Below are 15,534 nucleotides of genomic sequence, written 5' to 3'. Positions count from 1 at the left end.
TAGCTGCAATAACAATGGATTGTTTTTGCTATACTGATCTGTCTAGAAGTTGTAAGACCTACACTTTTACATAGCTAAGAAATTGATCTTTGCTAAGTAAAGGTATAACAGCTGAAGCACTAATCATTTTGTAATTTATTTTAGATAATGTAAAATATTTATTTCACTCCTGATGTGCATTATTTTGTTAGTAATGTGAAATTACTGATTGTTTTGTTTTTAATTATAGGTACCCAAGCTGTGAAATCGACAAACTCACATTTAAATATAGAAAAGATACATGGTTTGTTTTGCTGCAGTTTAATCTTAATGTTAATGGACAGTGTTTCACATAATTTATATTTCTCGTTTGTTATGTAACATTAGTTTTGAAAAGCCTCCCTGTAATGAAGTGACCAAAAAATAATCGGATTCAGGTGTGTCTAGTGTGCTTTAGCTCAGTAAAAATTATCTACAGGCTTTTTTTGTTTGTTTGTTTGCACAAAGGTAATGCCATGAGTATGAAAATAATATAAAACAATTAATTGCTTTCTGTGGAAGAAGCACAAAAGGGAAAACAAAAAGCTGAAACGCATTAGTTATATAGTGTTGACCCGTTACACCCATTAACTTAGAAAACGCAATAAGAAATCTAAAAAATAACTCCTTTTTAGCACAAATCCTGTAATGTGGGGGGAAATATGTAAAATGTAGCGAGAATTTACTTCTTCACTTTACAATCTAGACACGGTCCGTAATTCCATCTAGCCTTTGATCGTAGAACTGCAGGGTCCTGTAGCTACGGGACTGAAAGTGCAGGCCTTGATCCAACCAGTGCGATCATGTACTAAGGTTTATGCCATCATGAAGTAGTCAATGACCATCAAATGCTCTATATAGTCTATAACTCTCTGTCCAAGTTTTCAAAGCTGGTTACTAGAGATCCACCGCCCTGCGGCGTTCAACTCCAACACACGTGGTTTTCACATTCAGCTGCAATGTTACTAAAGGGCTTGAATAAATGTTTAAATTGAGTGGGTCACCCCTGTATAAACTGTTAAAAACAACATAATGAAATTAATAAATGTACAATTATTTTAGACATCAAGTTTTTTAATATCAGTAAATGTGCCATGAAACATTAGTCTTTTGAAACTTTTGATTTCTGATAAAACGTTAGTAATATGGTAAACAGGGAAAATGTGCGTTATGAATATTATTTTAATCATCAGTGAGGCAGATTTGAGCTAAATCATCCCCACCACCAAGAAATATTATAAATTCTTCATTCAGAGCCTGAGTCCTGTGTGCCATCTAGTGGATGACTTCAAGCTATAGCTGACAGTGAAATATACTAACTTTAATCAATAAATACCTACATACCAAACTTGATGGTAGAGATAGAAAATGGGTAGTTTAGCCCATTTCTACATACAATAAAACCAGACAGTTCTTGCTTTGAAACTGATGACAGTCTCAAAGTTAACAATCAACCAGTTTTATGATTATTACTAAGAGTCATTGCACAATGTAACGAAGTTACATGTGTCATTTACTAAGTGTCAAGTTACACATGGAGATCTGCACGGACACATGCAACATTGGTTCAGTGCTGTCAAAAGAGCAGTTCTGTATAAAGTTCATGTCACTTAGTTTTCATACAACAAACCTCAAGCCAAAAAAAAAAAAAAAGTCTAAAGAAAGCAAAATCTGTTCAGGGGTTAGTAATAACAGCAGCTCAAACCAATAAACCCATGTCAATGATAAAAAGAAAGTACATTTGTTAATATCTACTGAAATCAACTATATTTACAGTGTCTCATTTACAAATGTATTGTTTCCCACATTTATATAATCCCACAAAGAAATCAAAGATGGATCTGAAGTCAGGCTCAAAAGAGAATTATGTACACATCTAATCTCAGTTACATACTCGCTTTTTTAAGATATTAAAATAATTTTGAGAATCATATAAATCTTCAAATATATACACAAGTTTGAAAAACATTCCACTGAGCCCTGCAATGCACACATGCATTTTTTTTGCTTCTCTTATTTAATGTTCTCTGTAAAAGCAGAGTTTGGTCTGGACCACTCTTCTAACGTTCATTTTGGTCTTAAATTTTCATGCAGCAAAAAAAAACAACAAACAAACAAACAAAAAAACCTTCAGTAATAATGCAGAGCTTCCAGTCGCTGAGGTCAAGGACATCATTTGCCTCTTTTGACAGTATCACCTAGCAGTTTGGGGCATCCCTCCTCCCCCTTGGCTATTCGGTCGCACTTCTGGAGCAGGTCGTAGTTTATTTTGTTGGTGATCACGCTGTCTTGCTTGTACTGCGGATGCTTGGCAACAAACTCCCTCATCCACTTGGCCATGGTCATCAGTTCCCCTGAGGTTAATTAAGAGAAGTGCACAGTCAAAAGAGCAAGTAAATATCTAGTGAAGCGCCGGTGAAATAGCATGTAACAGGTAGCATCCCGTTGAATCCCTAAACTATTTCTCCCAGAAACCATTACCACAATTGGTCAGTAAGTCAGCCTTTGTGCTAAGACATTCGCTACCATGGCTGTGTGCTCAGATGGACACTGCATGTGCACGTGCTGCCTACCAGAAGCTCGCTTCTTTATCAGCTTCAGGTAGTTCAGGATGGTGCACCGTGTGTCCACGTCCACCTCCATGTTTTCCAGGTAGCAGTTCAGGATGGGTATCAGGCCCTGGAACACTCCTTCCTGTAGACATGCCGTGTTACCGTTAGCGCCTTCTGCGTGCTAGTGCACGCAGGTCGTGTGGCGGAGCAGGCTGTACCTTGCCGTTGATGATGGTGTCGATGCTCATCAGCGCATACTCCTCGTGCTGCCCATCACTCTCCACACCGTTTTGCGCTGCCTTGGAGGTTGAGTCAAAGACGGAGTTGCAGCCTTGTGAAGAGAACCGGTTTGTGCGCGCGCCAGACACGGAAAGCAGGTAAACTGTGTCAGTGTTTATGGTACATGAAGGCGGATTTATTTTTTGGTTTTTTTTAGCTACAACTGTTCAAATAACTGGCTGTTCAAATAACTAGCACAGATGGATGTTCAGAAATGTTCCTTCACCTTTGAATATGTCCTTGCGGAAATAAAATAGGCCTTCTTGCACTGCATTTCGCTTCTGGGCAACCTTCATGTTGTCGTCCACCTAAAACAACACTCATTTCATTTCAAGCATGCCAAGTTGAATATGGTGAAAAGATCTGTTGCCATTTCTTATAGTAAACCCTGATATAACTATAGAATTAGGATTAGCCCATAAATCTATAACATGCAACATTTGAATAAAAGCAGAAACATTACAGCCTCAATGACATTAAATATAATAAAACAAACCTTTGACAAGGGAATAAGGAAGTCTAACTTGTAGGACAGGATCACTCGGGTAAGAAGGACGATAAAAACAACATATGCAGAGTTCTCGAAATCTGTTAGCTGGACCTGTGGGGCAGAATGTATCCACATGTACATGCTTGGAGCAAGAAGACTTTTCCAAAGAAAATCAATGCTGACAGTGTAGCAACCTAAAAGGTTTATTGGTTTATTAAGCATCACTGAGTATATTAGTCAGTCTAATGTATTTATATAGCTTTTTTTTTTTTTACAACAGCTGTTGTCACAAAGCAACTTTACACTTGTCAGAGTCCAAGCCCCCAGGGAGCAAGCCAAGGGCGTCAGTGGCAAGGAAAAACTGTAGCGCATGAGGAAGAAACCTTGAGAGGAACCAAGACTCCAGCAGAGGATGAGTTTATTACCATGCGATCAATAAATTTCAGCAATGCATATACCATTATAGATGAATATTAAAGTACTGCATGTGCAAGGTGCAATGGCACAGCAACTGGCTGAGAAACTGAATGTCTGTAGCAGCAGTCATAGCATTATATACACAGTATCCACCAGAGGGCAGCAGTTGCTATGTTGTTTTAAACAGCCTTGGGTAAGATGAGGACACAGGAATCCAGCCATGTAAGTACATGCTAGAACAGGCCCTCAGCTATGAGCTATTCAGATGGGATTAGTTTTACATGGACATTTGTAATGAAATATTTTACACCTCCACTCAGTAATAAAGCTCATACATTTGTACAGAATTAAAATTACTACAGGACAAGCTACTTTAAAGTATGTTGTATTTTCCACAAACCTGGATGTTTGCAGCAGTTTGAATAAATGTTTAGTTTATCAGGATTTAACATTAGATCTTTAAGAAACTCAGCAATACAACTAGTAGCTGCAATTCAATGTATAGTCACCCCTTTAATAAACCTTAGAGATCTTTTTTTTTGCTCTGGGTAATACTCTCCCACTTAGCGTATGGAGTGGAAGCTTTAATACCTAAGTAACTGGTGGAGTGAGTCTTAAAAACTATCATCCTTTTCATTTTGCAATTTGGGAGGGTCAGCTAGTAGCAGGGGTCAAAAATCCCCCCCCCCCCCAATGGGAGGTGACCTCTACCTGAAAAGTCACAGAGATTTGTATTTGGAGGGGACTAAAATGATCTGAGAAGCACTAAATCTGATGAAAAACAGGTAATTCTTCCTGTAATTTTCCTCAGGGGAAGAGGGAGAAAAACACAGACATGGCTGGAAATAAAGTCACAGATGAGCACCTGTGAAAGAAGAAATTACCCCAGGAACCCATGTAAATTTAATCCTGTCCAAATAGGGCTATAGTCAAAGAAGCTAGAGCCTTACAATTATATGGGGAGAATGTGTGACAACCTGACTAGCAATCAAGTTAATATGCTGATATAGTATTAAACTGAGTTGATTTATTTTGCATTGTAACAACATACTGCTAGCTACAAAGGCGCCATTTTGGATAAAATATTCCTTTAAACAATCTCCGATGGAGAGGAGTCTAATCAGGACATGTACCTCCATGGGACGGAACTCCACTCTCCATCCTATATCAGAGTTTGGAGGAGGTGGTTTGAACCTCATGGTCTGCCAGTTGGTTGACTGAAGATTCTGTGCCATAATGAAACAAAAATAGGCAGATAAAACAATTTCCAAACTTTAGTCTAATTCTGAGTCTCAACATGGTTTAAATGTTTCAGAAAGGAAAATGCATTGGAAAGATGGTTCCAACTGATAAATGTTTATATTTGAAGTACCTCAAAGTGGTCAGATTCATTTGCATCATCCAAATGAATCTTCTCTTCGAAGAGCGACAGAGGGTCCCGAATAAAGAGGTGTGCAATGTGCTGGGCCAGCAACTTGTCAATCCCTGCAATGAAGACATCAGGACAGCGCTGTGTTAATGCAAAGCCATAATAAAGCCAACAAATTCAACTTACCCATTACTAATTTTTCATCTTACTGATACTACTAATATGTAGAACATTTCTATCTTTCTACCTGCATCGAGGAGCTGTTTGTAGATTTCTTCATCTTTCGTCAGCTCTATATCATTGTACTTTTCACCGCAACAAGAGAGGTAGCTGTCAATCGAATCATATCTGGACTTGTGGATCCTGAACTTGTTGTTCTTCAATGGCTGAAAAGCAGGATGCAAACAATGCAAGTGGGAGAGAGTGAGCACAGACAGAACTTGAGTCTACATCTCAAAAACACCATGCGAGGCTCAAATTGCATCATCGTATGTCACACTCACCTCCAACCCCCTCTCCTCCCGAGTCCTGTCGTCCACGGAGGCCGAGATCACACCCCAGCGGCAGTCGATGTCTGACACGTAGCCGCGGTAGAATGGTGAGGCGGCGCTGAGGGCCATCTGCACACAGTGGAACACATTTTGAACCGATAACGCTAAAACCTTCAACAGCAAACTGAAGCTAAAAACATGCCATGATGTGAAATACACAGCTAATGACACAATCATACTGTACAAAAGGAAATAGTTTTAATATGCTTGAATTGAGTTGTATTATATGTATACATGTTTTATAAGTGTATGTATTTATAGTAACTGTGGTTTTTAATGTTTTGTGTTCCTTAGCTCAATGCTTTGATCATATTTTGATGCAAAAACGGAAATCTCTGTTTTTCAGTATGCTTACTGTCTAGGAAATGTTCACAGAAATAGTGCTGCTCAGAGGGAAAACGGCAATATATGTAAATCAAGATGGCTGCATGTGTGTGCAACATGAAGCCCAGTGTCTCTCCAGATTTTGTAATCTTAGTAGTTACGTCAACCGTGTCTGATGTGATCAGTCCCTTCAGGATGGTCAATGCACTCAAAGCACCTGGTCCTGATGGCATGCGATGTCGTGTCCTCAAAGCATGTGCCAGTCAGCTCTCACTGACAGCTTTAATTTCTCCTTTAGACTGTCTGTGACTGCCACATCCTTTAAGAAGACCATCATTGTCCCTATGAAGCCTTGTCTGAATGTCTACTGCCCTCTGGGCCTGACTGCTACAATCAAGTGCTTAGAGCAGCTAGTCAAAACCCACATCTGTTCCTCCCTTCTGACCACCATGACCCTGCTCTAATTTGCATACCACACCCACAAATCCATAAAATACTCTAGCTATACAATATTCTAGTGATATGTAGTGTTCTCCCACACCTGGCTTTAAAAAAAAAAACCTGCTACACAAGAATGCTGTTCATCAACTAAAGGTCTGCTTTCAACAGTCTTTCCAGCCAAACGTTTCACAAAGCTCAAGGACCTAGGACTGAACACTCATCTATCCAACTGGATTATGGACTTTCTGAGGAACAGACCCCAGGTGGTGATGTTCAGTGATTATCTCCATTGCACTCTCTCTGAACACAGGTGCTCTCCAGGGATGTGTTCTCAGCCACCTCCAGAGCAGTTATCAAGTTCCTCTGAGTGCACCTCTCTCACAACCTGACCTGGTACCTTCACAGAAACACAGTGGTGAAATCTGCAAAGGCCCAATGTCTAAGAAAGGCCCAGAAAAATCAGCATGGACTGTTTAATAGTATGTCATTAGGCAGATACTATTACAGCATTCAGTCCAGAACCAGCAGGTTGAAGAGTAGTTTCTACCTGTAGGCTATCAGGATCCTGATTAAACTGTAATCCAGTCATCACATCCTCCCACTTTTCCACTCTTGCCCCCAGTCAAACTGAACCTCAGTCACTCCTGTCTCTTCTCTAATCTGTCACTTTTGGACATACTGCTTTTAGAAATACTGCAGTATCATTACAGCACTGTCGCTAAGCAGCCAGTCTTATCATACATTTTTTTTTTATATAGTTCATATCTTATTGCATCAACTTTCTCCAAATCATTTTGTACTGCTCCTTCATCTGCTCATTGTACTCTTCAATATTCTACATAGTGCACATAGCCATTTATTTTTTACTACCCATGTCACCTCCTGTACACACAATATTGCCCAGTTAGTATCTGCATATTCCTACATAATCCGAGCATTATACTCCTGTGCCCTATATATTCTGCACGTTTCTGTATTTTATTGTGTATATATAAAAATGTATAATTGTATATGAAAGTGTAATACAATAAATATTAAGTATAATACTTTTTCCTTCTCCTTCCCACTCACCTTCTTACACACATGAGAATATATGTATAGTGCATTTCATAACGTATAACTAGTGTTCCTGAGCATCACATATGCATTTTAATCTACAACTGTCTGACATTTTGTGTACATGGCAAATATACCTGAAACATCCTAATCTGTAAGCATATACCACGAAAACGTTTAAAAAACATCAACCAGGCCAGTTAAAGTGTGGCCAGGAGGCACTGTTTCCTCCCTACAGCATTGGTTTCTGAAAACTGACTGAAGCAACCATAAACTCTCACACAGACTTGGATACATACACCTCCATGGTCATGAACTACATCAACATCAGCTCATGTATTGACAATGTCACCTCCAAAAAGTAGCCCCTTCTTCTGGACTGCAACCCTATCACACTCCACGGCAGATGCATGTTCAGTACTGAGCAGAATGAACACACGTAAAGCTGGCTACCCTGACGGCATCCCCTGATGTGTCCTCAGGGCTTGTGCTGAACAGGATTCTACCGATATCTTCCGTCACTGGCACAGGCTAATGTTCCCACATGCTGAAAGACAAACACCATCATATCGGTGGCAAAGAATCCTGATGCAGCATGCCTGAACAACTTCTGCCCTGTTTCAATCCCACCCCTCAAGATGAAGTGCTTTGAGAAACTGGTTCTCAGTCACCTGAAGGCGATTCTTCCACTGTCACTGGAACAACACGAGTTTTCATACTGCTTGAACAGATCAACGGAGGACGCCATTTCCATGGCCCTTCATTCTGCCCTCTGAATGATGGTCATCGACTTCAGAACTAACTTCAGCGCCAGCTTCAACACTGTCGAACTCTGTGAACTGGAAATCAGCACCCCCATGTGTCATTGGTTCTTGGATTCATAACAAACAGACCCCAGTCTCTGACGGCACGCAGTCACAGGCCTCCAGCTTAATTCTAAACACTGGTATGTCACAGGGCTGAGCCCTCTGCTCCTCTCTCTGTTCACCCATGGCTGTGTCCCTATGCATAAATCCAACATCAAGCTTGCAGACAACACAACAGTGGCTGGTCACATCAGCAGAACTAACGCTGGGCCTACAGGGAGGAGATCTGGCACTTAACAGTGTGGTGTTTCTTCAGCAACCTCTCCCTCAACACCAAGAAAGCCAAAGAGCTTACTGCTAACTACTGGAAAACAAAGACTGCACACACTCTTCTGTCCACATCAATGGGGCCAATGTAGAGTGTGTCACCATCTCAAAAGTTCTTTTTTATATATATATATATATATATATATATATATATATATATATAAATAAATGTGTATGCATGTGTGTGTGTGGTGTTAATTCTAACAGAGTGCCCCCCTCCCAGCACCCTCACTCACCACGATGGGGCAAAAGGTGGCCAGCTGGTCATAGAGGTAGCGTGCCTCGCTGATGCTACAGGCCTGGAATGTCACCTATAATGACAGCAGCTCATGGTCATTCCTCCTGCCCCAGCAAGGAAGGGCATTGAGGTAACTCGCAAGGCTACAAGCAGTTACACCTGTGGCAGGGTGCTGGAAGGGGGCCCATCCAAGAGCCGGGATCTACCTGCAGGCAGCAGTTGCCCATGCCAAAGCCCATGGCATCCATGTAGATGTGGTCAGGAAGGGCGGCACGTGCAGCCTCCCCATCGTCTTCCGGAAACGTCTCCGTGAATGGAGATGGAGTGTTCTTGTCTTTAAAGACTATTTAAGACAGATAGAAAGGGACGATTTCTGAGACAATCCCAAAAAACGTGCAATGCCGATGTTATTACATATCATAAAAACAAGTATTTACAAAATCTAATTCCACAAAACTGAATCTCTCACACAGTAAAAATTTTCCTTAGGCTGAGTACATGAACAGGTTTCTTGATGATGAATTTCATGAGGAGGCCTGGCGATTTTCATTTATGCACCAATGACTCAAAGTGTCATTTAAGCTGCATCATTATTGAACAATACTTACCTTTTTAGACAAACCTCAAAGAAAATATGCATTACATGGCTTTTAGAACCAGGGTAAAACTATGCACTCAGCCTTCTCATGAAAAGGTAAGCAAACAATAGAATTTTCAAAATTGCGATCTTATGTGATTCATCCCTAAGCAAGAACAACATGTTTTCAGTAAAAGACACATGCAGTGATGAAGTATTTCCAAATCATCAGTAACTCACTTGGTACATTGATCACCACTTTCTCCCCCCTCCGGTGACGAATATTTCTGGTCAAAGTGCTGAAATGGATTAAATTTGTTATTATGTGGAACTGCTGGAAATTGCAATACCATCATCTTAATAAAGTGCTGGAGCAGCAAGATTACCTGGGGACAGGCAAGACAAAGACATACCTGAAGCGGGGGTGCCTGTTGATGGCTTCGTCAGGGAAGAACAGGGACTTTGACGCTCCTTTTTCAACAGGGGTCGGCTTGCACTCTGGCTTTGTGAAGCCTGAGCAGCCCAACCTGAAACACATGAGGTACCAAATGGCCAGTTTCAAATTAGTGCAAATTAGTCAGAATAGTGTAGACATATCCTGGATCTAAACAACTTTGCCTATAAGGTTTCACATATAACTAACTTTATCTATACCATAGAAGCAAAGCTGTCAGGGCAAAAGGGTAAATACTGTCTCTACAGTGAGGGCCTTCCATAAGCACCTGATACCAGGCCAGCACTACCTGGGGAATGATGTAACGGTGCAGAGGGTCTCGTTCTCGCCGAGCACTGAGGATGCCTCCCGGCGGCGCTTGCCCATGTTATCCTCCACGGTGTTGAACTCAGACATGGTCCCGCCGTAGGGCTGGCCTGGGGTACCCTCGATCATGTAGCTGCTGTACTCCGGCCTCCACAGAGTCGGGTGGCTGCATAATCATGAAGGGAGGGGACATTGTGTTTAGCATATACAAAAGAATGCAAATCAAGCACATAGGAAAGGAAAAATTAACAGCATCAGCCGCTCACATATTTGTGTCTGGAAATTCACCATACATCGGCTTACATTTTTGGATTAATACAAGTCCAAAGCAAACAAAACACCAAGCATGAAATAAAAGGAGTCCAACTAATGGATCAACAATTCACATTTGCAAACATGCTGAGCAGGAAGACATCTAGCACACTGGGCAGGATGAACAAGTTTCTGACATGGGGTGTGTAGGAGACGAGTGAAAGGTGACGTAAGGAAAAACAGTTATGAATAGAAAGATAATTGTTTATTCTTGTGCTGGATGCATTTACAAAATGGGACATGTCGCAAGGCAGTCTTTTACTGCCTGTATGGGAGTGAGGAGCATATCAGAGTGCAACTCCTGGATGGACACATTTAGATGGATTTTGTGAAATAAGCTTTCTGAAAAGAATCAACTCAGATAAAATGTAAGCATAATTTACTCTCAAACTTTCATTTCAATGGACAGTAGTTACTCACTTGGGGTTGATCTTTTCACCCTTTCCTTGGAGTGTCTCAAGGACTTCGCTTCCATTCAGAACCAGCCGAACTTTTTCATTTTTGTCATCCAGTTCAACCAGCATGTACTCAACCTGCAAACAAATTTTGGACTCAGTTTAACTAGGTCCCAAATTAGGATAACTTGTGACAAATATATTAACTATTTCAAATGAACAATGTTTTGAAATTCCATTCACTTTTTTTCTGGTGAGTATACCCAGTGTACCTTACCATTATTAATGAACAAATTTCCAAATGTTGCCCTGTGTCATTCTAATTTAAAATTAATCTAAAACCAACACCATTCCTTCGTGTTTACATCGTTGAAGGCCATACGACACTAAGGTTTTATGTAAACTGCAGGTAATAAACGCGAACTGCTAAAATCTCGAGTAAATTTAGAAACAATACATCGCTGTTTCTATCTTTGTTATGCCTACATTAGAGTTTAATCTATGCATCAGTGAAATAGCCTGGCTGCTGACTGACCTAATTACAAGATCATAAACGTAAAGATAAGTTACGGTTGCAAACGGCAGGTTTACTCAAACCTTTTCATGTACCGTGGTCAAGCAGCTCTATCTAGCTCATATGACTAGCTAGCGTTAAATTACAATATAGCCACAGTGGACCCAAATAATAGCAAGTAATATTGCGTCTGTATCGTGAGACGAGCCATGCACCTGCTGCGCTCGGCTTTTCTGGGTCCACTGATTTAACCGGCAAGCCAGCCATGTTCTGCGTGATTCAGAAAGGACTGGAACACAGATCATCGTTTCCAAAATAGTAACAGTAGCGTTACCTTCAATTGATGTATCGTTAAACACGAACTGCTTTCAAACGAAAACTAATGCGTGTATGTTAGGTACTAGGATTTCGAGAGTACATCCTCTTACCTCATCGCCCCATTTCAGAACATCCTTCTGTCGATCCTTCACCTTATTGTAGATGTTGAGAAACTGAAGAATACCATGTTTCCTGACATGGTCAGCATACTTCTTGGTTTCTACCCAGTTAAGTGGTGATCCTTGAGACAGCAAGCCCATAGCACAAACTTAGGAACAGTGAGAGGACTGACCAGGGATGGTTATTCGACTGCCTGAAGTTCACTTCCGCTTGATTCGGATAACACGTAACTCAAAACTGCGAAAACAGAATAAAACATAAGACGTGGGGTTATCTTAGCAAGATGTTCCTGCTAGCTAGGCTAACTAGTAGGCTAGCAAAGAGAGGCCTTAATTGCTTTCAAATATGTTGCGACCGCACAAATGCCCTCACTTTATTTCGTGAGGCCGTTACATTTATTTCCACGGACAACTAAACCTCCCAATTATGTAGCGAGTAGCTGCGATCGGTTAAGGGGATACCAAACTACACGACTAAGCGATACAGTTAACGTTAGCGAATTCACCCTGCCGGAAGACCCGCACAACGCCAAGCCGTGTCCTATATGCATACAGTCTCTTTTCTTGCAGAAAGGTTGATTTAGAACACGTGACTATAGGTCAGGCGTGAGGCGCGTCATCATATGACTCAGCAAACACCCTTTCCCCAGCTTTTCCAAGCTACTGAAGCCGCGCAGCTCATTTCCCGTTGGCAAACACGCTAGACTTTTTCCAAGACAACAGTCGTAATGATTGTAATCATGACACTGCAAAATCCTAACGCCAAACATAAGTCAGTGAAAAAGTCTTGAATGAAACGAAAAACGAATCTGTATTATTGCTGCTGTTGTTGTTGTTGTTGTAATGTTTTTTTTATTATTATTATTATTATTATTATTATTATTATTATTATTATTATTATTAGTTGTTGTCAGAATGCATTTCAAGGGAATAAAGCAGACCTAACACTCGTAGCAGTCTCTGCTAGGTCAAGGGAGCCTTATGTAAGGTTTTGGTGAGTTGCCAAAAATTAATAAATAAATAACACTGGCAACCACACCTGTAGATGGGTGCAAGAACTTTTTTACTACATGTGCTGTGTTGAAGCACATGGTGTGAAATTCAACCTACCTAATACAGTATATCATGTAGCCTTTGGACTTCATCTCATTTGACAGCAACCACAATGTATGGGCTACAGACTATGTGGTGTTGGAAAATAAGCATTGAGACTGTTCTCTGCCCTGGCTCCCAGATGGTGGAACGAACTTCCATTGGCTGTCTGGACAGAAGAGTCCATTGCAATCTTCAAACACAAACTGAAGACTTGTCTATTTGTGGAATATTTAGAATGACCATTGATCCTGCACTTGTTGAGTAACCAAAACTCTAGCAAGCATAGTTTGATATTGTTTGTTATTGCACTTATTGTTGTCTGAGATAGACTTATACATGTTTTGCGCTTCTAGGCATCAGCATTGATCCCTGTATTTCAACTGTATTCTTGTTTAACGGTATCTTGAAGTGTAACATACTGTGCTAGCTAGTATACATTCTATGAGTAAATGACAAAGCACTTTTTAAAGTCGTCCTAGATAAGAGCGTCTGCCAAATGTCATAAATGAAAATGTAAATGTGCTGTAGACAAGAGACCTCCTATTATAAGTCAAATAAGAAATAGCACTTTTTTTGTTATGGCAAATTATGAATGTTGTATAGATATATTTATAATATATGTATTCATATAACATATTTTAAAACAAGTCAAGTCCTTATAAATAAAAGAAACATTAAATAGCTAAAGGTGATATTAAAAATGTCAATAAAATGATGGAAAAACAGGCAATGTATTCAAAGACTAGCCAAGTATTGCTAAATACTCTGTTTGAGTCTTTCCCACCCCTTTTCTCCTTTTAAAAGGTTTACCACTGAATACCAACCAGGCTTCCTACTTTGAGTGTAGGGCATCTACATCCCTTGTAATCCTTGTATAATGTTTTCCACTGTAAGCAAATTAATGATGTTTCCTACTCCATTTGACAAAGTTTTACAGAAAAGTAAAATAGTTAAATTAGGCTAAATTAAATTAAAATACAAAAAGAGGGAAAAAGAAAAGACCAAGAAATATTACAATTTTACAGATACAATACAATAAAATGGTATAATAAAATAACTAAGCTTTATTAAATACAATATTACTCATTACAAAATGTGTGCATTTTAAGATGTTTTTAAAAGGCTGTTAAGTAATCAATTAAACATTTCATTAAATTAAATTATTATAAAACTATTACACATTAACCTTTTAAAAATGTATTGCAGCATAGTATTTTGAGTTAGGAAACACTACATACTTATACTATTAAAATAATATATAGATTTTATAGAATTACAATGCAATGCATAAAACATTGAATTCAATAAACTACTCAGATTTTGGCTCCCCTTACTTTGACGTTTCTGAGAATTATACTACCCCAACTGAGTATCTACAACCACGACTTCAGAACTAGCTACCATTGTTACTACTATGGTGACTGTTGTAGGCCAGAGGAAGATGGCCCCCCCATTGAGTCTTTGTTCTTCTAAAGGTTTTTCCTTGCCACTGTCACCCTTGGTTTGCTCACTGGGGGCCTGGACTCGGATATTTGTAAAGCTGCTTTGTGAAAACATCATTTGTAAAATGAGCTATATAAATTTGATTTCATTTTACTTTGCGAAGGTATACATAAAAACATAACAACTTTATTTATTATTTAAGTTTATTTTTGATGGCATTGTCACAGCTACAGTTGACAAAAACAAAAACACATGTAGCTAAGTTATCCTGCATGTGTGCTAAACACGTGTGTGTCTACTTTCCCAACCTAGGCCAGTACAACGCAACGGGATTTTCCTAATAGAAGGATCAATGCTAATTGTCCCTGACAAAAAGAGGGACATGTGGCTATCTAGCTAACTAAACTATTTAAAAAAAAAAATACTTAGCTCTAGAATTGTGAAAAACAAACAAACAAAAAAATCCAAATGTGTGTGGAAACTAACAAAGTTGTGAAATATTAAGTAGTGAAGTTAACTCCTTGGGTTATGATTGCAGAAACACTGTTACATTAATAATTTTATTTATTTACTTTAGTAAATTAAAATGTTTACTGGTTACGTTGAATCAAATCCTGAGATTTTTCATCATCTTGTGCTGATGACTGCAAACAGCTATTAAGCTAGCTGATGATACTTGAACATATTTACTTTTTGGCACTTTATGCTAACACATTTTGGAAGAAATCTGTGAAGTTCATGGTCCCCTTTTTGCTTTCTCTCTCTACATTCTTTTGTTTATGCTATCTTGCTCTTTTACTGCCTTCACCTGTTCTTTGTCCCCTTTTCCATCTTTCTGTTCTTCTTCTCCTCTCACTCCTGTTTCTTGCTTATTTACTGAGACCTCTCACTTCTGTCATGAGAAAAAGTACATTTTTGTGTGTAATAATTTGCATCTCAATTTAATAATAGCATAACATATATATGATAATAATTATTAATAATTATTTTGAGACATTACATGGGAATTATGAGATTTAGTTTTTGTCTAATCAGCTCATGCTAGCTATGCAACAGAATCTTGCAAAATGAAGATTTACTGGTTATATTTCTCATTTTATAAACTTGGGTTATGTAGTTAGCATTGCACCCTT

The 15,534-nt window shown here is 39.3% G+C and overlaps 1 protein-coding gene across 3 annotated transcripts; it reads right to left on the bottom strand.

Moving 5' to 3' along the window:
- Nucleotides 1–1,182: 1,182 nt before the first annotated feature.
- Nucleotides 1,183–12,499, bottom strand: gclc (glutamate-cysteine ligase, catalytic subunit). Of its 3 annotated transcripts, none has more exons than XM_027027822.2 (17): nucleotides 12,237–12,499; nucleotides 11,855–12,101; nucleotides 10,938–11,050; nucleotides 10,189–10,371; nucleotides 9,859–9,972; nucleotides 9,686–9,744; nucleotides 9,075–9,211; nucleotides 8,867–8,941; nucleotides 5,629–5,745; nucleotides 5,373–5,511; nucleotides 5,129–5,241; nucleotides 4,890–4,982; nucleotides 3,346–3,450; nucleotides 3,076–3,157; nucleotides 2,789–2,901; nucleotides 2,592–2,712; nucleotides 1,183–2,372 (listed from the first exon to the last, which is right to left on the bottom strand). In XM_027027822.2, the coding sequence occupies exons 2-17, from the start codon at nucleotides 12,002–12,004 to the stop codon at nucleotides 2,191–2,193; spliced, it is 1,896 nt and encodes a 631-aa protein (XP_026883623.2). In that variant the 5' UTR covers nucleotides 12,005–12,101; nucleotides 12,237–12,499; the 3' UTR covers nucleotides 1,183–2,190. The 3 variants fall into 3 exon arrangements, with proteins under 3 accessions (XP_026883623.2, XP_026883631.2, XP_026883614.2); XM_027027830.2 differs by having other exon boundaries at nucleotides 12,370–12,499; XM_027027813.2 differs by having other exon boundaries at nucleotides 11,855–12,499.
- Between the last annotated feature and the right edge of the window lie 3,035 nt (nucleotides 12,500–15,534).

The sequence above is a fragment of the Electrophorus electricus genome, chromosome 11 (genome assembly GCF_013358815.1).
Source record: "Electrophorus electricus isolate fEleEle1 chromosome 11, fEleEle1.pri, whole genome shotgun sequence".
In the NCBI taxonomy this organism is placed as follows: domain Eukaryota; kingdom Metazoa; phylum Chordata; class Actinopteri; order Gymnotiformes; family Gymnotidae; genus Electrophorus; species Electrophorus electricus.
The sequence above is the reverse complement of the archived record's forward strand: the minus strand, read 5'-3'. Positions and strand labels throughout refer to the sequence as shown.